This window comes from Mercenaria mercenaria, chromosome 1 (genome assembly GCF_021730395.1).
Source record: "Mercenaria mercenaria strain notata chromosome 1, MADL_Memer_1, whole genome shotgun sequence".
Taxonomy (NCBI): Eukaryota; Metazoa; Mollusca; class Bivalvia; order Venerida; family Veneridae; genus Mercenaria; species Mercenaria mercenaria.
The window spans coordinates 48,718,152-48,743,131 of record NC_069361.1 but is presented as its reverse complement, the minus strand read 5'-3'; the positions used below and the strand labels follow the sequence as shown (position 1 = coordinate 48,743,131).

Sequence of the window (24,980 nt, the reverse complement as noted above, 5' to 3'; positions counted from 1 at the left end):
AGAATTTTTTGAATGTGCTGTTGGTCTAAAACAGGGTGAAGTTATGTCACCTGTATTATTTTCCTTATTTGTTGATGATTTAGAGTTATTTTTGCAAAACGAAGATGCATGTGGTTTGTCTATAGATGAAATTACCTTTATACTGATGTTGTTTGCAGATGACATGGTAATCTTTGGCAAAACTCCACAGGACCTGCAAAATAGTTTAAATATGTTGAAAACATACTGTGATAAATGGGGATTAGCTGTAAACACAGAGAAAACTAAAGTCATGGTCTTCAGAAAAAGGGGTAACACTAGGCAAGACGAAAAGTGGAATTATGGGGGGATCGAGTTAGAAATAGTCAATAATTTTAATTATCTCGGCAATGTTTTTAATTACACTGGAAATTTTGCACTAAATCAGGAGTACTTAGCTGGCAAAGGTTTGAAAGCTCTGAATGTACTAATGTCAAAGATTAAACAATTCCAACTGAAACCAAAGACCATGTGCCAACTTTTTGATGCCTTTGTAGGGTCAACTTTGAGTTACTCGTGTGAAGTGTGGGGGCTTACAAAATCTAAAGAGTTAGAAAGAGTTCATTTAAAATTCTGCAAGCAGTTAATGCATGTAAAAAAGTCAACCTGTAATATGGCAGTATATGGGGAGCTAGGCAGATACCCCCTTTACATAAATAGGTATGTAAGAATGATAAAGTTTTGGTGTAAAATAATCAGTTGTAGTAATATTATTATTAGTACCTTGTACAAAGAATTATATAATATGATTGGTCGGGTCAATGGTAGAAACTGGGCCAGTGATATAAAAATGCTACTAGACAATTTTGGTTTTTCTTATGTATGGAACAATCCATATTCCACGAACCTGAAAATGTTTCCAAATATTTTTAAGCAGAGAGTGTATGATGCTTTTGTACAGAATTGGAACAATGATGTTTCTAATAATACTGGTTCTTTGTACCTGTATAGGAACTTTAAGACATCTTTTGAATTTGAATGTTATTTAAGTGTATTACCCAGCAAATATTGTGTTGCTTTGGCGCGATTAAGGCTTGCATCTCATAAACTTCGTGTTGAAACTGACAGATATTCTCAGAATAGAAACGACAGACAACAGCGCCATTGCAGAATCTGTAATAAAATAGACATTGAAGATGAATTTCATTTTGTATTAATCTGTGAGGCATATCACCAATTGAGAAGACTCTATATCAAACCATACTTTTACAGACACCCTAGTGTTTATAAATTCAATATGTTAATGGAAACAAAAAACCATAAAACCCTTAGAAATCTTAGTCGGTATGTGTATGAAGCCTTCGCTATGCGAAATGCTAGATTAAACAATTATGGTTAGCTGTATATATTGCATTTTGTTCCATCTTGTACAAATTTAAATTAGTTTATTAAACTACTTTTATATCTGTAAACTACTAAGGTAGATTTTACTACCTATTGGGCTTATGAGCTATTTGTAAAATATTTGTATACATGTATATATGTAAAATACTTTGGTGAATTCACTACCTATAGAGTTACATAGGAAGCTTAAGAGCTAGCCTAGTTGTATTGTAGAATGCTGATCTTAAGTTAAAATTTGTTCACTTATTGTCAATATAAAACATTGATCATGTCTATATCAAGTACAGTATAGTAAAAAGTCAATCACTTTGTATCAGTAAATACGCATACTAGATCATATCTAACTACGACAAAATATGTGTACTGCAGTACCTTATTTTCTCTGCATATCAAGACTTGTTGTTGTTGCTGCTGTTTTTCGATGCTGTACAATATCACATATTCCTACAATCCCCGTGCGTGCCACTGTGTCAGTTATACTTTTATCAATGATGCTGCAACAAAGAATCATGAAATTATCATTTCTGGATATAGAATACGTAATTTAAGTACAATTTGATACCTCATTAAATCTGGCAGAAACATTGTGAAAGCACTGAAACACGTGACGTGGTATGACCAGTTTATAAAACTGCATTTTTTATATGTCAAGCAAATGTCAGCTTATAACACCCTAGTAAACATATACTACATTTATCAGTCCAAAGAATTAAACTCAAATCATTTACCTGTTACAATTATACAGCCTGATATTTGAGGTTAATATATCCAAAACACATGTCCCAGTTTTTCAGCTGTTGCAAGCTTGGTTTACACACTGACTACGCATGCCCGAATATGTATGAACCGTGATATCGGATTTCCTTATTTGGAGGTGTTACTATGTAACCGTTATCAAATTGAATGACTCGATTTACGATATAGTGTATTGACTGGCGATGTAGACTGTTCCAAATATGGTAAAATTTACTACGGGTTTATTCTGAAAAAAAAAAAAAAAAAAAGAAAATGTTTTATATGAGCCGCGCCATGAGAAAACCAGTATATATTGGTTTTTCGAGCAGCCTGTCTACTGTAGACTGGAAATCGAGCATCTACTTTGGTAACATTTTGCTAGATAGATAGTTAGATATAGTCGCTAGAAAAGTAAGAGTACCATGATGGACAAAATGTGTTAATATTATTGTTATAATTTGAAGAAAACCACCCTCACAGCTCAGTATATAACTTGTGAACAAACTACTGGTATAATTATAGATCTATAGATCTGTTAATTATTGATTTATTTTACAGTAACTATGACCTTATTGTTAAGCTATGTTTATTGTAATATGTATATATGTATGACGAGAAACTGTGTACAGTTTAAGTCAATAAAATATTCTTCTTCTTCTTCTTCTTCCTATTTTAGTCGCATATATCTCATATATATATCGTGTAGCTGAGCAGATGGGTATTGTTCTTACGGGTTTTTACGGAAAAATTGATCATTTATTTCTGATCATGTACATGTCACTTTTTAACGTTTCATATCGCAAAGACAATCGCTTTTTACGTTTTCATCAACGAACCTATAAAAGAACTGATAAAGGCTGATGCAGTTCAAAATAGTTTACTTACGTGATGGTGGTAAGGTTGATGGGCATCGTGTAAGGCTTGACCATTGTCACTTGTTGTTATTCCATTGTTAGCTTCGTGATCCATGCTACAAAATGGAGAAAATATTTTAAACCCTTGAAATTTAGTGTAATCTGTGGAAGAATATTAATGGCAGGAGATATTTTTCATGTTCTCGAAATTTTGAAATACTTACTCGGAGTTTTGACTCATTATTTTGCAATTTGACGTACATAACTTACTAACTCGAGATTTTGATACAGTTACTCGCTTTTTCAACTTAGTATTTGAATGTCTGTCTGCCAGCTTAAGTCCAAGAATGATAATGGGCTTCTTCTCCTTAACCCCTGAGCTAAGAGGTGATTAAAATGACTATTAGAGAGTAAATACACGTATTATACTATCATGTAATTGTTATATCAGATATATGTTGTACCCTTTCCATGTTCCATTTAAAATGATTTTCATACAAAGAAAGCTACTCATAGCGCTAAAAACACCTTCCAGTCCCTACCAGTACGGATACTACAGAGGAGTCTGTTGAGAGCGGTAGAAAAGCTACAAAATAGAGACAGTCCGGCAAACTTATCCTAGCTCTTTGCGAATAGACAGCTTGTTTCGTTAATATATTTGGTGTAACTACCGAACGCGCGAAGCCTTCTTTCATACTGGCATCTTAGTTAGTTAGCTTGGTGACACTCAAGGGTATCTCAAATATATCTGGTGCATGTATCTATATGTTCATACGTCTGGCATGTATGAGCATATTTGTTGAAAATACTACAGCCCCAAAAGCTACTCAAGATTTCAAACCATATGTAGAATATATACCTAAATATCCAAGTATACTTACTGGTATATGTTACCGTGGTAGTGGCTTAACGAGGTTGAAACCTTACCAGATATGATTCAAATATAAAAAATATTCTAATTCCCCTCAAAATTAAGAGTTACCCCAGATATCCGCTTTGGTCTCAAAGGATAGCTATTGCATAGCATTATCCGGAAATTCTAAAATAATATACTTATTAGGGCTGGTATCGAATATCAATATTCGATTTTGACAGCATTTGATCTAAATTCACTCGGATTTTAATCAAAGTCTATCAGATATGTATTTCAGTAACGAAAAATAACGAAATGTGTTTAGAAAACAAGCCAAATGTGATGCGAATTAATATTTTGACGTTAACTGCATTATCCGGTCGATATAACAGTAAACATTTATTGACCCAATATGTAACGAATGACTGAATTTCGTATGGTTAACATTTTAATTAAGTATTCAAAATCAAACTTTAAGTATTCAAAATCAAGTATTAAACAGCCAAATATTCATTTATATTGCCTTAATCTACGGAAGCTTATTAGGGCCTACAGTTGGTGAGATGTTTTGTGCTAAGTCGACTTGTCTTTACTCGCCTAGATAAGATGTTTTACACATGTCAATAAAATTTATTGACAAAGATTAAAAGTATAGAGGTAATGCAACTTAACCTTTCTCGATATGCTCTATGTTTTTCTCTTTTCAACTTAACTTTTCTCGATATGCTCGATGTTTTTCACTTTTCGACTTAACCTTTCTCAATATGCTCGATGTTTTTCTATTTTCGACAAATATTTAATTGAAAAAAATATACATCGTGATTTTCGAGAAAAACATTGTGAGAAAAATTTAAGTTGAAGGTCACCGTGACCATGACATTTGACCTAGTGACCTCATTCTCAGTTAGGGCCAACTAAGGCACTGGGAGATCGTTGTGGCAAAGTTTCATCAAAATTCATTCAGTAGTTTCAGAGGAGATGCGGAAGAACTGACTCACGGACGGATGGACAGACAGACAGATGGAGGTTAAACCTATAGTAATCTCCATATTTCCATGTATTCACATACCAAATTACATTAATCTAGCCACTATAATTTTTTGTTATCAAAGGATCCATATGGGAAAACTATATTTTGACTATTTCTGTTGCCATAGCAACATGAATTTTAACAAAGTGTTGTGCATAATTTCAATATTACCATCTATTCACATACAAAATTACATTGATCTAGCTAGTATCAAAGCTTTGATAGTGTTTGATATATTTAGTCGAGCTTAAAAGGACAATCATATATAACTGAATGGGAGGGAGTTGGGGAGGGGGGGGGGGGGGGGGGGGGGGGGCGTGTGGAAGTGCTCTTTTGAAATTTCACATGTTCATACTGAAATAGGGCTGGAAAATAAAAAAAAAATAACTGAGGGAGGGATGTCACCCTGGTGGAGGGGATGCAGGGTGTCGGGATGCGGGGAACTGTTGTTTTGAAATTTCACATTTTCACATGTTTATATTGAAAATATAGCTGAACAATAGATTTTTTTAAGGGGGGAGGGGGTCACCTCAGTGTGGGGAGGGGTTGTGATGTGGGGGTGGGGTGGAAGAGGGGGAAGTGTTGTTGTGTTATTATGAAATTTCACACGTTCATATTGAAATATAGCTGAAAAATAAAATCATAAATGAAACAATAATTCTGTGCAGACAAGACCACAAATTAGACAAGTTTTGCCCTTTTAGGGGATATAGCTCTGGAGTCAATCATGGGATATGCCTGGTTCAAGAAAGGAACCCAGATCTTTTGGTGGTAAAAGTTACGTGCAAGTTTAGTTAAAATCAACTCACAAACAAGAAGGGTTTTTATAACAAAAACACATGTCTCCCCAAGCCTTCATGATTTGTTACAGTGGCTATTTGTGCCAAGTAATTTGAAAATCCCTTTTGTGAAGGACAGACGGACGAACTTACAGGATTTGTGGGGTAATCCCTTATATTACCTATTATCTTCCTTTGATCCTTTTAACCCCACAATACTATTTTTTAACCCCACAATACCAATTTAACCCCAGAATGACCACAACCCCAGAATGTCAAATTCAACAGAAACGCTAACCCCAAATGTGGGCACGTCGGGACAGACAGACGGACAGACAGACAACTCGGGGAAAAACAATATGTCTCCCTAGAATATTTCTTGGGTAGACATAATGAAACCATCACTGTGCAGACAAAACCAATATAGGCAATTTTGAACCTGACGTGTTTAAATACCACGTGACATGCATAATTATATCGCCTTAAGGTAAACGTTCTCGAGAAAAAGGTGTAACAAGTCGAGTAAATTATTTTGAAATACCAAATACATTTATCTTCTTGTTATGTTTCTTGACGACTTCGCTGAAAGATCTAGTTAGACGTGTAGAAGTTAATCGCATTGACAAATATTTCACGCAATTCGATAAAAAAGTATGCGTAATGATAAAAAACATTTACGTATAAAGTACTAATTATCACGCCTCCATCAGATGTTTTTATTCAAAACGAAAAGACACAAGTTGACTTGACGCGAAACTTTTAGATAAGTGGAGGCCCTAATAAGCTTCCGTATTAATCAGACTACCTCATAGTCTAAAACATTTCATTTAATTGTGTTAATGTCAAAATCTGCCAATTTGAAGTAATTCACGCGATTATCGGATGCGTTTGATTTTAAGTGGAGAGAACCTTACTTACGTAGGTACGGTGCCCCTAAAGTGACATGTTACACACTTTTTTCCACTTAGGTAATGTGAGAATTTTTTTGTTTCGTTTAAACGAAATGATTTCGTTTTAACGAAATAACTATTTCGTTTAAACGAAATCATTTCTTTTAAACGAAATGATTTCGTTTAAACGAAATAAGTTTAAACGAAATCATTTCGTTTGAGCGAAATAACTATTTCGTTTGAACGAAATAACTATTTCGTTTGAACGAAATAACTATTTCGTTTAAACGAAATCATTTCGTTTGAACGAAATAACTAATTCGTTTAAACGAAATCATTTCGTTTATACGAAATGTTATTTCGTTAAAACGAAATGATTTCGTTTAAACGAATTAGTTATTTCGTTAAAATGAAATCATTTCGTTTAAACGAAATGTTATTTCGTTTAAACGAATTAGTTATTATAGTTATTTCGTTCAAACGAAATGATTTTGTTTAAACGAAATAGTTATTTCGTTCAAACGAAATGATTTCGTTTAAACTTATTTCGTTTAAACGAAATGATTTCGTTTAAACGAAATAGTTATTTCGTTAAAACGAAATCATTTCGTTTAAACGAAATAAAAAAAGCCTCACATTACCTAAGTGGGAAAAAAGTGTGTAACATGTCACTTTAGGGGCACCGTACGTAGGGGCTACATCCTTGTTAGAAATAAAATTAATAGATTCAATCACATGAATGGAGTTTATGAAGATGGTGTACCAGTGACAAGAACTATAAGTCAGTGTCAATTCGTCTATGTCTAAATTATTTCCGATGTAACAAAAATGTCGCTGAATTTATTATGATATTTTAAACACATTAGATTTTGAGTTGTAGTGTTGATAAATTGATTTTTGATTCGAAGGCTGACCCAATATTCGAATACCAAAAATACTAATAGATTTGCCCGAATTCTGAAGAAAATATAGAGTGAAATTTGTTGACAATATTTTTGAGAAAAATCAACAGTTTTCTATGAGGCTAAGGTTTCGAATTTCAGTTCCAAAAGCGACCAGAGAAATGAAGCTCTTTACCACAAAAATGGTCATTAAAAGGCTGACCTATTGTCTGTGAAATAAAATGTTCAGCATCAAGAAACAAAGTTTAATCGCTTCATCCACTCCCTTAGGAGTATGTAAACAGCAAGATTCAATATTTACTTCGCCCTATTCTTTCCTATTAAAAATTATGACGTTCGTTTCGTATGAACAGCAAAAGGAAAGGCGCGAAAGAGACGTCAATGCTGCTTAGTGATAACGAGCCGCTGTTTTAATGACGTCCGCGTATAGTCAGGGAGGACGGTCCTTAGATGACGTCGCAGATGTTCCGTCTGGTGAACAGAATGGCCGGGAACCTGGTTTTAATGTTAAATGCAACAAAATGTGCGAAATTTATTGTATAATCTTGTTCACAAATGGAAAAGAATTATAATATAGATATAAGAAATGAAACTTCTTTTTATCAGTGTTCATACGAGACAAAATAAGATCGGCAAATTGAGCATAAATAGAGCGTTTCATGGATTTGCCCGTCCTATTGTGTCGTTCAAAAATGTTTCATTTCTGAAGTCATTTCTTAACGCTCAAAATCATATTCAAGAAAACTTACCTTCCTGTGACAAAACCTGCTCAAAATCCAAGCAATAAAGTACTGACAACAATAAAGATGTAAGTCATATACGTATATTTATTTTTATCTAATCGATCTAAGTGTTGGACAATGATATTAAGGAAATGGAACTGGATTTATTTCTTCCGTTGTGGACATTTTAACAATTTAACAATGATAGTTAATATCCTTGTTTCTTCATAAAATTTTAATTACATGTATGAAACTCGCCGAATTTAGAACAATTACGAAGATTATAAAAATTTCCTCTTTTTGTGTTAAGTGGTCGTTTTGTTTGATCAGCATAATGTAAACCATAAATTTTTGAAGTTTCATATCTTTCAGGTAATGCCCGAATGAAAATCTATATTAAAATTTTCTGTCATTTACAGTTGAGCGTATGTACATGATAAAAATGAGGACATGCAGCTAATAGAAAAACAATGAATGAAATTTAACGTGCTCACTGACAGTTGATTTGATGTTACCGCTGAAAGAAAGACATCCAGTGCCCATTTTTCATTAAAATGTTTTTATTATTAGATATTTACAAAAAACGAAGGAAATCCTCACCAAATGTATCTAATCGTGTTTTAAGTATATAAATCAATTGTATATGTAGAGCTACATTCATACCTAAATTTCATTCAGTAATAGTCATTTATTAAAAGACTTCCAATTTGTAGTGTTAATACATATTTATACTGTGTTTAGCTATACATGTACTGTGTACTGTCTTAAAACCGGCGCATATTATTGGTAATAAACACAAACTGACAATTTTATGTTAACGTTTATGTAATACAACTATATTATGTTGTATTTGTTCATATTTTCAAATATGAAATTTGGTTCTAGTGTACCTTAACTGGGGAAATCCAAACGTTTTATTCATTTATCAATAACTGTGTATTTTAATCGTCCTTCTGTAATGACAACTGACCACTGGTAGCCAAATTATTTCCAGCATTTACAAAAGTTATGGTTTTGAAGGACAAGTTAGATACCACGTAAATAATAGTTGTGTTTGTTTTTGTAATTCTGCTCATAACATTTTAAATGTTTAAACCATTCTGCATCAAGCGAAATTGTAGCATATTAAGCAATTACCAATGTATTCTAAATCTTACAAGAATTCCAGTCTAATTACAAACATACTAGTATACATGCAGCGAGGAAAACATAAAACATGACGAAACTCTGCTTTGGTAATTAATTGAAAATATGGATATTTCACAATGTTTTCATTGTGACATCAAAGTGGTCAAAAACCAAAGGATTCGATATAAAACAATTAATAACTTTGTGTGTAACTGCGTTTTTTCTTGCAAAATGAAGCGCACTGCAAGTCTGTTTAAGTGTGTTAGGATTGTCACAGTGACGCAAAACATTAAACTGGAATGAGATATAGCATTTTAGTGTGGAACCGATTTTAAATTTCGTGTGGAACAAAGACAAAATATTTCAATAATTCTGCACACAATATGCATCTAGCTTAAATCATTGAGTTACGGGGTACCTGGATATAAGACAGTATTTAAACATTGGGATAACGGAACAACATGCAATAAATGTTTGGGTCCAAGTAACATAAAATATCGAAAGGCAGTATTTCGTGCCCGCTTAATATTTTTACCCGAAATATTACTCAACATATCTTTCATACAATTTTTATAATAAATTTGGCAAAATGTAACTTCCTACCATGTTTGTATTCAAGTTCATGGTCGATTGACGAGATCAAAAGAATAAAGCTAAATAATCTGAATGTTCCACATTTCTTTAATCAATTGTCAACAAAGAGATTTTCTAACAGGGTTGAAAGAAAGAATCCTGATAATCTCACAATTGCTTAATGTAGTCTGTACCGCCGTATGCAATTTCGGCATTCTCAATATTTTCTTTTTCGGACACTGCCGAATTTAGCTATATTTACGTCCGCAGAAAGAGGAACAGCATAACGAGAGTACGTAATCATAAAGATATTTCCGAGTGTCATCACGGGGACACTACCTTAAGTTATGTCATACCTATTCAATAAACTAATATATTTCCTAAGTACACAGTAAATAAATTGTAAATGGAATGTTGCATTCGTTGTTGTTGTACTAACATGGAAATAATTTTTTACAACTTCCACCTTTTAGGTTATTTTGAAATCTTCACAATGTATGCGTGAATATGAAGATTAAATATCCATTTCCCATGCAGACAGCACACATTGCTTTGTTATGATTCCTTCTCATGCGTAAATCTACGCGAAATGCATACCACAGACGAGTGTAGCATTTGATAACATTTTTAATCACAGGAAGGGTTCGAAAGGTTGCAGAAGATGCCGTTTGTTAGAACACAGATTGCTAAATATGTTTAGTACTACAGTGACACAGGTGATTATTTGAAAGATAATGACTACTACAGGGATATATGTTATTCGCTAGTTAATTACTCACGAGAAAACAGGTTTTTCGCAGTTCAATACTTGCTAGAGGAACACAAACACAGATTATTCGTTAGTTAATAAATGCCTCAGGGACACAGGTGATTCTTAAGTTAATGATTAACACAGGATCACAGATGATTCATATGTGAATAATTACCACAAGGAAACCGGTGATTTATAATTGAAAAATTATCACAATTACGCAAGTGATTTGAAAGCAAATAGTAAAATACAAATATAACATCCATTGAAATACCAACCGCAGGACTTCAAATATATTAGTGTCAATTAGATATGAAACACATATTAAGATAAAATTTACTGAAAATTAACAAACAATAATTATATGAAACTAGATTTATTGCAAACATATTGTAATTCTAAGGGTAACATAAATTTGTATATTACTTAACATAATGTCAGATGATCCGACACATAACTTTCCATCATATATCGAAAGGAAACGTTGGAAATGCCTGGGTTTGAACATACGCAATGCGATACTATTGGGCAACGAAAGGCACGACGTTGCCTTAAGCTTAACATCATGTACATGTATAAATAAATGTGTTCATGTTAGTTAAAGTTTGTTGTTTGCACAATATTTGTATTATAATATTAATGACTATGAATGCTGACACAAACGTAACTTGTTTTATAATTGCTATATTTGTCCAGCAAAATGTTTCAAAGGGAATTAACTATATCAAATAAAGAAAACTCTTTCACTAATGATCTGTGGGCCAGTTTCTTTAAGTCCTGTAGTTTTTCGATTTCGTAACCCAGAAATTGGGCAAAGGTTCATCTCCTTCATCCATTGATACATTCATTCCGGGATTGTTTTTGACTGGATGTCGCTTTCTGCCGTATGTCAAACAAAAATTATACCCATCTGAGTAAACCTTGTGTATGAAAAATGCAGAATTCTCTCTCTTTGAAAGTATTATTGGCTACATACGGATTTTTAGTATATTGTTTCAATACTGACTCAATTATTAACTGTTCTAAATCAATTTAAGGGTCACTGTAACAATCAATTCCAAATTTTTGACGATTTCTACGAAAATTTAGGAGTTAAAATGACCCACCCACCCAAGCTACATTTTCGCCATTTTTAATAACTCATAAAATTATCAAAATTACTGTATTTTTTAATAAGAAATCATCAAATAATTGTGTTAAGATTCACAATTTTATATATTTTCATGGGGAAATTATAATACTTTGCAATCAGTTTAGGTTATAGACAACGTGCATACAAATGTAATGCATATAAATCACATTCTGTTTCTCAATTAATCGAGCCTATTTGTGTTCCATTCAGAAAGGTTTGTAGTACCAGTAATTTCTTTTCTATTTTAGATGTCAACGTAAGCTTACTTGTATAATTTTGACCTTTAGTTGATAAAGATACGTTAAAATGTAACATACGTAACAGTCGCCACCTTGAAGAATTAGCAACATTGAAAACACTCCAACAATTTAAGCTTTTAAGAATAAATCGTTTACTGAACATGCACACATGACCGTTGTAATTTTGTTGGACTTAACCCTGTTACTATTTTCAATTATAGGATGTTGACAAACTACAGTAAAACAATGGTGCCTTTTTCAGCATCACTGTAAAGATAGAATAGATTAGCAATTTTAATTTATGGCTTCTGCTTCAAGCATAGATAGCATATTGATAATTAACAGTAGACTTGGTTACGGTATGCGCACAGTCTAAATATTTTGACTCTCATTCAAAAGAAATACAGACTGTGACATGAGGATATCTAAGAATCAAATATACATCACCTAGGTTTTAAAGGTCACCTTTCTATTTCATATTTCGTATATTATTATCCCAGGCTAATGCATAAATCATGCTTATTAGCATTGCAAAGCACCTACTCAGTCCGTTTTTACAGCATTACAATGATGAAAAGAAACATATATTATGAAACATATGTTACCAAGATTACACAGAACATTCTTCAAATAGTTCTGTTTCTTTGACCATAGTGATTTTCAAATATCACTTATTCTGTGGGATTGAATTACTGAACTATGTAATTAAATTCCCTTATCGAAAACATAGATGAGACTCCTTGTTCATATTGTGTTGTCAATTCTGAGTTCTTACTAAAATTCAATATTCTACTTTTAAAACTATTAACAAATACAAACACACTTTTTCATTTATTTTCTATCAGGTTACACACATGAAAATTACATGGTACCACAACATGATATACAAATACCTGGTATAATATATACAAACTTGGTGGTTTGAAAATTTTTGAATTATATTGTTCATAAATACCGTCTTTTTATCTGAAAATGTATATTAACATGAATAACAGTTATTTTTGGTAATATACAGTTCTTTGTACGGGGGAAACTCAGAAATAGTCTCTTGTTTTCAAAGTAACAAAATAGACTCTAATTGGCATAAGTACAGAAAAGCAAGGAATCTTGTAAATAAACTAAAGAAAAAGTCCATGAGAATTTATTTTATTGATAGATGCAGTGGTGGATGCATAGGCAAAGATTTTTGGAACACCATCAAACCTTTTATAACAAATAAGGGTAATTTTACTCAGAAAAATATTGTACTTGAAGAAAATAATGAGCTAGTGTCTGACCAAGAAAGAATATGTAATATTTTCAATGAGTTCTATGTTAATGTTGCCAAATCAATTGGAAGTACAAATGTTACAATTGACAATAGACATGAGAGTATAAAGGGGATTGACCAAATGAATTTATGTAATCCTGAGCTTCACTTTAAACCTATTGATGCAACCTTTGTGGAAAAACAAATAAAACATATGACTACTAAAAAGGCTACTGGCTATGATGGTATCTCTGTTAAAATGCTCAAACTTTGTAGTCTTGTTGTGTCTCAGCCTTTCTCAGTTCTCATAAATAAGTGCCTCGAACTGTCTACTTTTCCTGAGAACATGAAAGTTGCTCAGGTTGCACCAATTTATAAGAAGAAAAGCACACTTGACAAAGGTAATTATAGACCTGTCAGCCTTCTTCCAGTCACATCAAAGATCTTTGAGAGAGCCATCTATACACAGTTGCTAGAGCATTTTGATGGTATTTTCAACCACATGCTTGGGGCCTTCAGGCCAAAGTATGGCTGTGATACTACCCTGATGATAATCTCAGAAGACTGGAAAAGAGCACTTGACTCTAATAAGTATCTAGCAGCGGTACTGATGGATCTCTCAAAGGCCTTTGATTGTTTACCCCATAACCTCCTCTTGCTAAAGCTTCAACACTACAATGTGTCAGAACAATCAGTTTCACTCATTAAGAGTTACCTGTCCAATAGAAAACAGTGTGTTAATTTCACACTATGGTGGAAAATATGGTATTTTAATGATTTATACTTCATGAAACAAAAACGGAGACAATAATGTTAATATTAATTAAGGTTATTTCACAGTACTTGTATAAACATAAACGGGACATTGCTGCCCTTGCCAGTGTACACCTGTAACAGTTGCTTTTACTGGAAATAATAATAAAAAAATGTGGAACTCGTGCTAATTTAAAGCTCTTGTTTAAAGACGCGCCACAAAATAACTGTATTCTTTTGCATTTCCATGATGGTAATAATACATGCTTTGCATGGAGAAAATGAGAATTAACAAGCATCTAGTTACACATTCACAGTGACATATATAAGGCCAAGACAATGTGTTTAATGTCTAAATATATTATTAAATTTATGTAGTACTATGCACAGTACTTGATGTATTAAGGTGAGTTTAGATCACACTTTGTTTCTACAGTGTAAGATAGTTATTATTGCATGTTTATAAAACTACACTGAAAAAGGAATGACTGAATAAGTTTGTAGATGAAGTTGTGAAATCACTTTAATTCAGGAAGGGCCTACATTGTCCACATGTCGTCTTGTAGAATAGCTGTAGTATATCAGTATTATCAAAATGATTTGCACGAAGTTCATTTGGGAGGAAAATGTAGGTTACTAGGTCGTGGTTGGTCTTTAAAACGATCTCGCTTTTATATGATATAAGCTGTGTCGAACTGAAATGCATGAAATTTTCATTTAACATGGTTTTAAGTCACAAGAACTGAACGTGAAATATTCGTTTGATATTTAATGTATAGGATTTATTGAAGGAATTTATTTATAAAAGAACGTTATTGTGCTGCATATTTCTGGCGGCCAGTTTGAAAATGTACAGTATTTTTATTAGATGTATCTGAATAACCAAACTTCAATCCCTTGAAAACTTATTTGATTTGTTTTATAATACTGAATATTTGAACAGTAGTAGTTCATCGATATTTTACGTGTAACCGATTTCTGGTGGTCAGTTTGTGAGCGGTAAAAACCTCTGTAACATGTTTAAATCAATATCAGGTGATTTCTGTTATGGCTTTGACTTTTGAAGAGCTATACCTCTTTCAAATGCACATGTTTGATCGAATTTAAAGACGCGCCACAAAATAACTGTATTCTTTTGTATTTCCATGATGGTAATTATAGAAGCTTTGCATGAAGAAAATGAGAAATAACAAGTATCTAGTTACAAATTGACAGTGAGATATATAAGGCCAAGTCAATGTGTTTAATGTCTAAATATATTATCAAATTAATGTTGTAGTATGCATAGTACTTGATGTATTAAGGACCACACTTTTTTTCTACAGTGTAGGATCGTTATAAAACTATACTGAAAAGAGAACGACTGAATAAGTTTGCAGATGAAGTTGTGAAAACATATGAATTCAGGGAGGACCTAAATTGTACATGTCATCTTGTGGAATAGCTGTATTATACCAGTATTATCAGCATGATTTGCACGAAGTTCATGTAGGAGGAAAATGTAGGTCACTAGGTCGTGGTGGGACTTGAAGGCAGATATGTGGAATTTGGAAAATGGTGGCCATCTTAATTTGAATAGTGTGTGTAATTAAATAGCCTATTTTGTTGGTAGTTTTACAAACTTGAATGACTACTAAACAGACCTAGCATAGAAATCAAAATATGAAAACTGTGGTGGCATTAACTCGTATGTATAATAATTTCGGATTAATTTGAAATTGTTGTCATCTTGAATAAAGACTTATATTGATGGATCTGCTTCCCGTTTGATGTTCCCCATCGGGAACCTCCTCGAACATTTGCGGTCGTATCAGCCTTTCAATACTTTCATCATTTCCACTCAACTAGCAAAGAATAGGTCTGTCAGTATGCAAATCGCCCAGAAATGAGACACGAACCATAGGCTTGGCCTATTGACATTAAGGTGCAGAGGTATCTGATTTTTTAGTTAATTGTTCATTCATTTTGTTTTCTTTATTATTAACATGAGGGTTCTGTTCCTTTATAAAGGATTAGAAGTTCTTAAGATTTCCCGGATAAGTATATATAAGTGTAATAATGTGGTGGGTGGGGTACATCAACCCCTACTTTTTACATTTTTTTCGGTATATAATACATAGCGTAGCAATTTTTGACAACCAAAGAAAATTATTGATTATTTCAGGTGTTAAAAGATAAGATTTATTATAAGAAATGCCACATAAATATCTTTTCCACCATCCAAATCAGCCGGTTATCCCTGTGTAATGCTAATTTGTATTCATTAGACCACGCGGTAAATACCCCATAACACAGTTAATGATAAACTTTTGTTTTTACATGATATGTAAAACTGAAGTGTCATTTTGGTATTTTCAAGCAGTTTTATATATTAAATGAATGACTCAACTATTCCCTATTCAATTGAAATAAACAATTAGCCAAAAACAAGCCAACATACAATATAAAAACTGTTTGAAAGTTATTAGGCCTACAAATTAAATGTAAAACAAAGGTTTTTGCTGAGTAAATTGCAAACAAGAAAAAGGCTTATACGAATATCTATAGCATCTGTAATTGATCTTAACTTGTGTTCGTATTCAGGAAAAGAATTATATTTCATCCGAGTAGATGGTTTGTTTCCTTCTCAGAAACTTTTATCATTTCTGTCCTGGTTTCAACATCTTTGAGACGTGTGGTTACCGCAGAAGTTCCCTCGATCCTTTAGGCCAGGGTTTTGTTATTTTTCAAAATCGAGGGAAATATCTGTTTTTATTATACCTACATAAATGTCAAATAAAATTTCCCGTTAGTTTAATTTGAAAAAATATATCACATTCCCCAGTGACTATGCACATATATCTCATGTGCAAAATCGTTGTTTTGGTTTTCTGTGCATTGGATATTTTCCTTAATCTAATATCATATGCGCAACAGCGCTATTTTGGTTTCATGTGCATATGATATTATTTTTCATATCTCTTATTCATTTACTTTTCATTAATTTTGGCGGGTGTTTGCCATGCGTAATATTGCACCTCGCTGTTTTCCTGCATATGTATATATACATGTATTTAAGTTCATGTACTAGTTTTACAAGTTTTATACCCACGGTTTTTTCATAGTTGTATTTAGTGAATGACCCAAAGTCTGTTCGGTGGTTACAATTATATATTGCTGTAACAGATTCTGTTATAACTTCTTCCCTAGCACATGTGTCCATGCTCATGTTGCAATGCATACACATGTACATATATTATTCAAAAATGATAAAAATAGATTCTTCATAAACACATCAACAAGAACTCGGGGAACTTTTACAGCTTGTTCGTACATTGTCTTGTTTTTAGCCGTTTTACAAGTATTCGTTCTAAATGCCATTTACTTCGTTTATGCAGTCATGTATGTTACTGTTGTCTGTTTCGGCATTAGTAAGCGCATGAATGAAATAAAGGTAAACAAGATGTTTATTGACATTTGAAAGTCTTGGCTAAACCAGTCAAATTGTTTGAATTAACAGGTATTAGAACTGCCTACTTGAAAATCTTTCGTCAAATGACTGACAAAATTATCACTATATTACAAACAAAGAAGAAAACAACTGTTTTAGAAACCTTTCGAACTTTTACTAGTTATAGATTCTTTTTCATGTATACGGTATTCTTCAAGTACATGTAATACAAATGAAATAAAATGAATAATTTTCTTTCAAGCACTATTTTTTACAGTAGCGTACGAATATATGTGTTCATTCAAAATTTACAGCACGTGTGCCATCTTACACCACCGGGTATATGATGATTTTTCCAGCATTGCAAAACACGGGAAAACGTGAACAGGCATACAAAAACAATAGAGCCGCGCCATGAGAAAACCAACATAGTGGTTTTGCGACCAGTATGGATCCAGACCTGCTTGCGCATCCGCGCATTCTGGTCAGGATCCATGCTGTTCGCTAATGGTTTCTCTAATTGCAATAGGCTTTGAAAGCGAACAGCATGGATCCTGACCAGAATGCGCGGATGCGCAGGCAGGTCTGGATCTATGTTGGTCGCAAAGCCACTATGTTGGTTTTCTCATGGCGCGGCTCAATTATACATTTCGATCAGCTTTAGAACTTGCTCACTAGCCTCTAGTGACATTTTTGTAGTGTTTCTTAAAACATGTATGATGACAAATCAAATACAAACTGAGATACCCAAGTTAAACAATGTTGTTCTTCATCTACTTTTAATTGTGATCCGGATGAATTTTATAAAAAAAAAAAGATTTGTCAGGGTGTAAATAACAAAGAAGCTGATAAAGAGTAATTTCAAAAACAAAGCCTGTAGAATCATGGCATGAGGCAGTTAGAATTTGGGTACATGTATATACGTAGCTTGCACAAAATCGACACCAAATAAAAGCAATTTGAGTTATACTGGATGAAAACCTCCATACTAACTTCATTTCAAATATCCGAAGCAAATTATTATTTCGATCGCGGCGCAGTCCAAAATCAGAAGATAGTCTTTAGATAAAAGTCTCGTACGTAGGGAGAGATTTTCAGCAAGCCACATAACACTTAAAAACTATTTTTCTGATAATCTATAAAATCTATCTAATCCATTATAAGTATAGAACATAATAAAGCAAAACATAGGAGAGTTTGTTTGACTGACTGGTAATGAAAAATATGAAATATGTACATTTAATCGAAGCAATATTACTGATCATTTTAGCATTTAATAGAACAAGAAGTGATTCATTGCAGACTTGATACTTTTCAAAGTTTGCTATATACAAAATTCATAATATTAGTAATTTATTCTAGTAACGCAGTCTTTCGCAGTATAAAATAAAGTGTTCCTGATCATCTATACTGCGGTATACTCTCTGTACGATCAAACACATTTGGAAAGTCTTGATCAATCAACATTAGGGATGAATATGATATCTGCCTATCCAGATCATTCTTGGAATCTGACTTGTGTGAGCGTGACATCACCAGTAATATGGAGTGTATCCACACGATCAAGAGGTATCCTGTGCTTGAACTCAAGTAAGTGCTGGTTGTTCACGGCTACCTGTAAATGATATTAATAAAGGATATATATGAAATATTAAATCAGTGTACTTTATTCAAAATAATGGCAGACCCGTAAAATTACTTGTAAATTGGGAAAAATTCAACAAACTATGTACATTTAAATGAAACTTCTTCTATTTCACTAAGATATATAATATATACAGCTATTTATAGTCTCAATGGTTTTCCTGCTAGGAAACTGTTTACAGCTTTTGTTTTGAAATTCTCATTAAATCGACGGAATATTCCTATGGTGGCTGATTTGTGCCATGTTTTTATCGTAACAGTGACCAGGTACCCCGCCGAAAGTCGCCCCGCACAACCATTTGAGACGACTATACCTAGAAATTAAATGACGCGCATAGTCTCCATATGGCATTCAATCTATGTTCAAAGTTTCATAAAACATATCTTGTACTTCTAAATGTGCACAATATGTAACTGGCGAACTGATCGAGCAATTGTGGCATAGAACTGATGAACATATGCCATTTCTGAATGGATGTGACCTAGAATTTTCTTTTACATATATCTCAAATTTTAAAAAGTTGATCGGCTGTAAACTTGGAATCGAAAGAGTGCATTACTGCATTAACACACCACATAATGAAAGAGTACAAGACTCTTTTTCCTCCGTCAAATGTTTGGTATTCCAATGTATGCAACAATACAGTGACTATGCATATTTGTGAGACCTGTCATACTCGTGATGTTCAAACACAGAACATCAAGTGTCTCGAGCTGCGTGTATACGGACATCAACTGTCCTCCTACAAGTATCAGATTACCAAACCTATTCAGCAAATAATGAACAGAGAAAATACACTCGACCTTCATAAACAGAAATAACTTTAATGAAATATCAAAAGAACTTATTTTAACGACTGGACCATACAAACCTATTCGTTTCATAAACATAGTCATTAGAAAATCCACTCGGTATCGCTTGATTCATAACGGTCGAGTTTGATCGCCTTCTATTGTATAGTATAGCAGGAAACAGGAAATTGTTTCTGAACATGCGCATGATCGAAAATAATTTAGTTGCTACTACAGCAGAGAGGACTGTTCTGTGTTGGTCGAGGTTAAGCACTAGTATAAAAATAGAAACGTTATAGAAACGTCTCTTACACATTCTCTTTTAATACTTTTGACAATTAAACATGTCATGTTACAATCCAGACACCATACCCCGGGGTCCTTGTGTTCCAGCTTTCCTTCAATGGCAATTACAAATAATTAATTAAACTCAATCAATGAAAATGCTGCAATTCCACAGCTCCGTCAACATTGTCTCACCTATCTCTGCCCTTTTGAACTAGAGGAAGCACTCTCACTCGCTAATTGAATTACAGTTTCAGTATATTTCTTTTCCGTGAAATGGAGTCGATTCTATGCTACAGATCAAACTTACCCATCGTATTGCCCGGTAACGAAATACTCGTTTTCCACATAAAAAGATGTAACATGTATAAAGCATAAAATAGAAAGGTGGAAACTCCACAGGTCGCTTAACACGACAAAAACGAAAATATTGCAGGCTCGGTTTGATTGAGCCTGTTCATGGACGGTAGTGGAAATGCATGCTACCGTCCACGCTCTCCAGCCCCGTGTTGAGCAGAACTCAACATTTACACATGCTACAAGTACAAAAACTATTTAGAGACCGCAGATGTATTCATACGGCGGTGCCCACTGAGTTGAGTCTATATAATATATAGATTAATCGCATTATAAATATTTTGATACTGATTTAAGCAACCGCCATGTTTGGGCGGTAGGTAAAACTAAAAGCTATAAATCAGAGTTTTTCTTGTTCGATCCCCGGTTGCGGCGTATATGACAAAATGATTACATCAACTGTGAATTCATGAAAAAGAATAAACAAATGACGTCAGTAAACGAGTTTGATTTACCTTGAAACAATGAAGTTCGGTCAGAATTATCATCTCGAAATTCATGTTTGGCTGAAAGGGGAAGTAAGGTAGCCCTCTTTCCTCAGGACCCCATCCTTTGCTATCTTTTGTGGTTCGAATTATAGCGTTTCTGCACCCTATGCAATTGAATCGCACATCAAAGTGAAAGGCGACGATGTCATTTCCGCATTGAAGATTGATTGTAACTCTAGAAATACAAAACGGGAGATTTGACATCGTTTCAAAATTAATGTTGTTTATTAAGGTTGCTAGTATTATGTCATCACAACAAGTTTGCATTAATCAGAACAGAACACAAACTAAAAACAAAAGTATGTAACACACCACAAATACTAACGTTAACCGATGTCTTTTTCGTATTCTGAGAGCTGTCACACACAGCCAGGTCAAGTTTAAAAGGAATTACTAGCCTTACGTACTTAAGTGACCTATAAACCACAAAAATCACAAATAAAGTTGAGGTCATGCATCTTATAAGAAAGATTAACTTACCTTCGAGCGTTTTGGTGTGGCACTCCACAGATGAAATGTATATTATTTGGTCTGAGAAATCCCGTTTTCAGTACATAAGGTGGTGGCTGTAACATAAAACGAAGATCAAATCGATGAAACATTTTGCATTATAGTTAGTACTTTAATTATATTAAGAGAATAAAACATTAAAATCTGATCTAAAACAATATCAGTATTGCATAACACGCAAAAACTGACACAAGAAAAATTTAAAAGTTTAAAAAAGATATTTATTCTGCCTTTATTGCCAAACGCTCATAGAATACCAAAATAAAACGTTTGACGTAAGTACAATCAACCGACAATATACATCATCGATGTTGTCTGACGAATCAGCAATTGCATTATTGTTCTGTGCAATATTTCAAATTGTACGGTAAAAAGCCGCTCTATGATCTAATTTGAAAGTTTAGATCACTAATAATTGATAAAAGAACTTAAGGTTACAAGACAAACAGATTAACGTTTCATTGTCTATTGTGTCACTGATGTTTCGCCTATTCACTAAGTTGATCCTCAATGACAATCTGCAAACTACTTCATAAGTTCGGCGTTCTTCGCTTTTATGGAAAGTTCCGAGTAGTGCCAAATTGCCTATCAGATATAATTACATGGATTTGTCGGGTGTCATTTTGGGTCATTTAGGTGTAAGTGTGTGGCTGGCTAGCAATGAATGAGTTTCTCTTTTCCAAAGGTGCTTGTTCCAGGACAGTGTCTTTATTTCATCAGGAACGTTTTACGTGTGATTTCCGTGCTGTTAATCTCCGCTTTAATATTGATTTTATCCAGCTGAATACTAGTACCCAGATTCTTCTAAGGTAATGGACAATTTCCGTGTTATTACTTAAATTTTCCTTTAGGAAATTCGGTAACCTTCCGAAAAGTTAGCTAAGGTGCACATAGCTTTCCATAAAAATTTGGAAATGCCGAAATTGCATATGGGTCTTTTACCTTAACGTATCTTGCTAGCGAGAATGTGAATACCTGGGTGCGGCTGCTAAACTTACGATATGAGGGTCTAGTACCATTCCATGTGAATATTCAGTAGAAGTCGGTATATGTTTTATGCGTTATAATGATTACATGATGTCATAATATTTTTGATTTATTGTTTTGTACATCATTTGACTACAACCTATAAATATATATATATATAAAATATTTCCTTATGCTTATTAAACGCCTACCTGAAAACTATTGTGTGTACTGACTTTCCTATCGTCTGCTTTATGACACTGGCATCCAGGACACTGTAAAAGACACATCAAATGCACAAAAAGGCATTCTGAATATAGGGAAGTATATATGCACGTATTTTTTTCAACATCTAACTGCAAATGATATGAAGTAAATTCCAAAACTTAAAAATGCACTATGGTGATCTGTCAATAAAAAATGTAACATTCTAATAAATAGTCGTTCTTGTTTATTTAAGCGGCAATGCATATAAACAAGAGTTGTCACAGAAAACAGCGCGCTCGGCTATTTCGATGCTGGATAGTGAAACTGGGCACATCTGAGGAAACTGGAGCTGTCACTGGAGTGTTTACTAACTCCAATGGTGGATGAAGATATTGCACAATAGCCTGAATCTGTGTCAAAAATATTAAGTAATAAGAGAGGTAGAGATAAAGTGTATCAAAACACTATATAAGTATATTCTAAGTAAAAAAGGGGCATAATTCACATGAAATATTTTTGCCAGAGTTATGCACCTTGTGTCATATGATGTGGGTGATTATGTGGAACAACTACTTCAAGTTTGAATCAAATGCATTTCATAATAACTGAGTGAAAGTGCATAAAAACGTTCAATTCAATTCAATTCAATTTTATTCAGGTTATAAGATCATAAGAATATAATATCATATTAAAAATATCATACATCACATAAACATATACGTATTCAATATAAAAGACAATTATTCTAAGAATATGATATAAATAACTAATCATATGCAAATTTGATCTTATAGCCTGGGATGGCCCATTAAAATAAACTTAATCACTTATTTCCAATGGGGTCCTTAACTTTAACTTGAAGTTCTATGTAAAAAGGGGAAATAAGTCATGAAAAATTGGTGCCAGCTAAAATTCTGTGTATAAGGAGGAATAATTCATAAAAAAAAATCTGCCAGAGTTATGCATCTTGTGTCATATGATGTGGGTGATGATGTTGAACAATTATTTAAAGTTTGAATCAGATCCATTCAGTAATAACAGAGATAGAGTGAAAGTGCATCAAAACTTTAACCTGAAATTCTAAGTAGAAAGGGGGAAATAATTCTTGAAAAATTGATGCAAGAGTTATGCACCTTGTTTCATGTGATGTGGTTGATGATGTTGAACAACTATTTTAAGTTTGAATCAAATCCATTCAGTAATAACAGAGACAAATGAAAGTGCACCAAAACTTTAAGCTGAAATTCTAAGTAAAAAGGGGAATAATTCATGAAAAATTGGTGCCAGAGTTATGCACCGTGTGTCATATGATGTGGGTGATGATGCTGAACAACTATTTTAAGTTTGAATCAAATCCATTCAGTAATAACAGAGATAGAGTGAAAGTGAATCAAAACTTTAACCTGAAAATCTAAGTGAAAAGGGGGGATAAATCATGAAATATTTTTGCCAGAGTTATGGCCCTTATGTCAGATGATGTGGGTGATGATGAGGAATAACTTTTTTAAGTTTGAATCAAATCCATCAAGTAATTACAAAGATAAGTTGAAAAAATAGAAAGTGTAAAAGAACTTTAACCAAGGTGGGGACGCACCCAAAGACGCCGACGCCGATGCCGGATCGAGTAGGATAGCTCTCCTTATACTTCGTATATAGTCGAGCTAAAATGTGCTTATTTATGCATGTATATTCTGCTGTTAAGTATTTTCAACCATATGTTTAAGATTTGACAGAGTAACTCGCTTTTTCAAATTTGTATTTTGCCTCGTCTAGTGTTAAGTATCTTCAACCATGATATATTATGTAACACGCTTTTTCAACTTTGTATTCTGCCTCGTTATTCTCATACTTTTGACTTTTGATAACTAGATAGAAAGAAAATGTCATTGTACATGTATTGCTCCATCCAAAGGTGTATTAGAACCTTGGTCATAAACTGGGGCACTTTGTAGCCCAATTTAGTCGCACATATTTATATATCGTGCAGTTCAGCAGATGGGTATTTTTCATACGGAAAAATTGATAATTTATTTTCGATCATGTACAAGTCACATTTACAATGTTTCATATCGCAAAAAACGATCGCTTTAAACGTTTTCATCAACGCACCTATAAAAGAACTGATAAAGGCTGATGCAATTCAAAATAGTTACTTACGTGATGGTGGTGAGGTTGATGGGCATCGTGTAAGGCATGACCATTGTCACTCGTTATTATTCCATTATTAGCTCCGTGATCCATGCTACAATTCTGCAACATTAACGTTAACGTAATAGAATAAATTCAAAACTGAGAAAATATATTTAAACCTTTAAAAGTAAGTGTAATCTGAGGAAGAATATAAATGGC

The 24,980-nt window shown here is 33.4% G+C and overlaps 1 protein-coding gene across 1 annotated transcript in view; it reads right to left on the bottom strand.

Annotated features, from left to right (window-relative positions):
- LOC123539024 (galectin-9-like) overlaps positions 1 to 24,980 on the bottom strand; it is a 54,824-nt gene that overhangs the window by 20,128 nt on the left and 9,716 nt on the right. Inside the window, exons 8-13 of the mRNA XM_053546083.1 lie at positions 24,789 to 24,881; positions 22,637 to 22,699; positions 21,429 to 21,514; positions 20,916 to 21,123; positions 18,882 to 18,997; positions 2,983 to 3,067 (exon numbers count right to left, since the gene is read on the bottom strand). Of these exons, the coding sequence (XP_053402058.1) occupies positions 2,983 to 3,067; positions 18,882 to 18,997; positions 20,916 to 21,123; positions 21,429 to 21,514; positions 22,637 to 22,699; positions 24,789 to 24,881 (651 nt within the window). The remainder of the gene's footprint in view (positions 1 to 2,982; positions 3,068 to 18,881; positions 18,998 to 20,915; positions 21,124 to 21,428; positions 21,515 to 22,636; positions 22,700 to 24,788; positions 24,882 to 24,980) is intronic.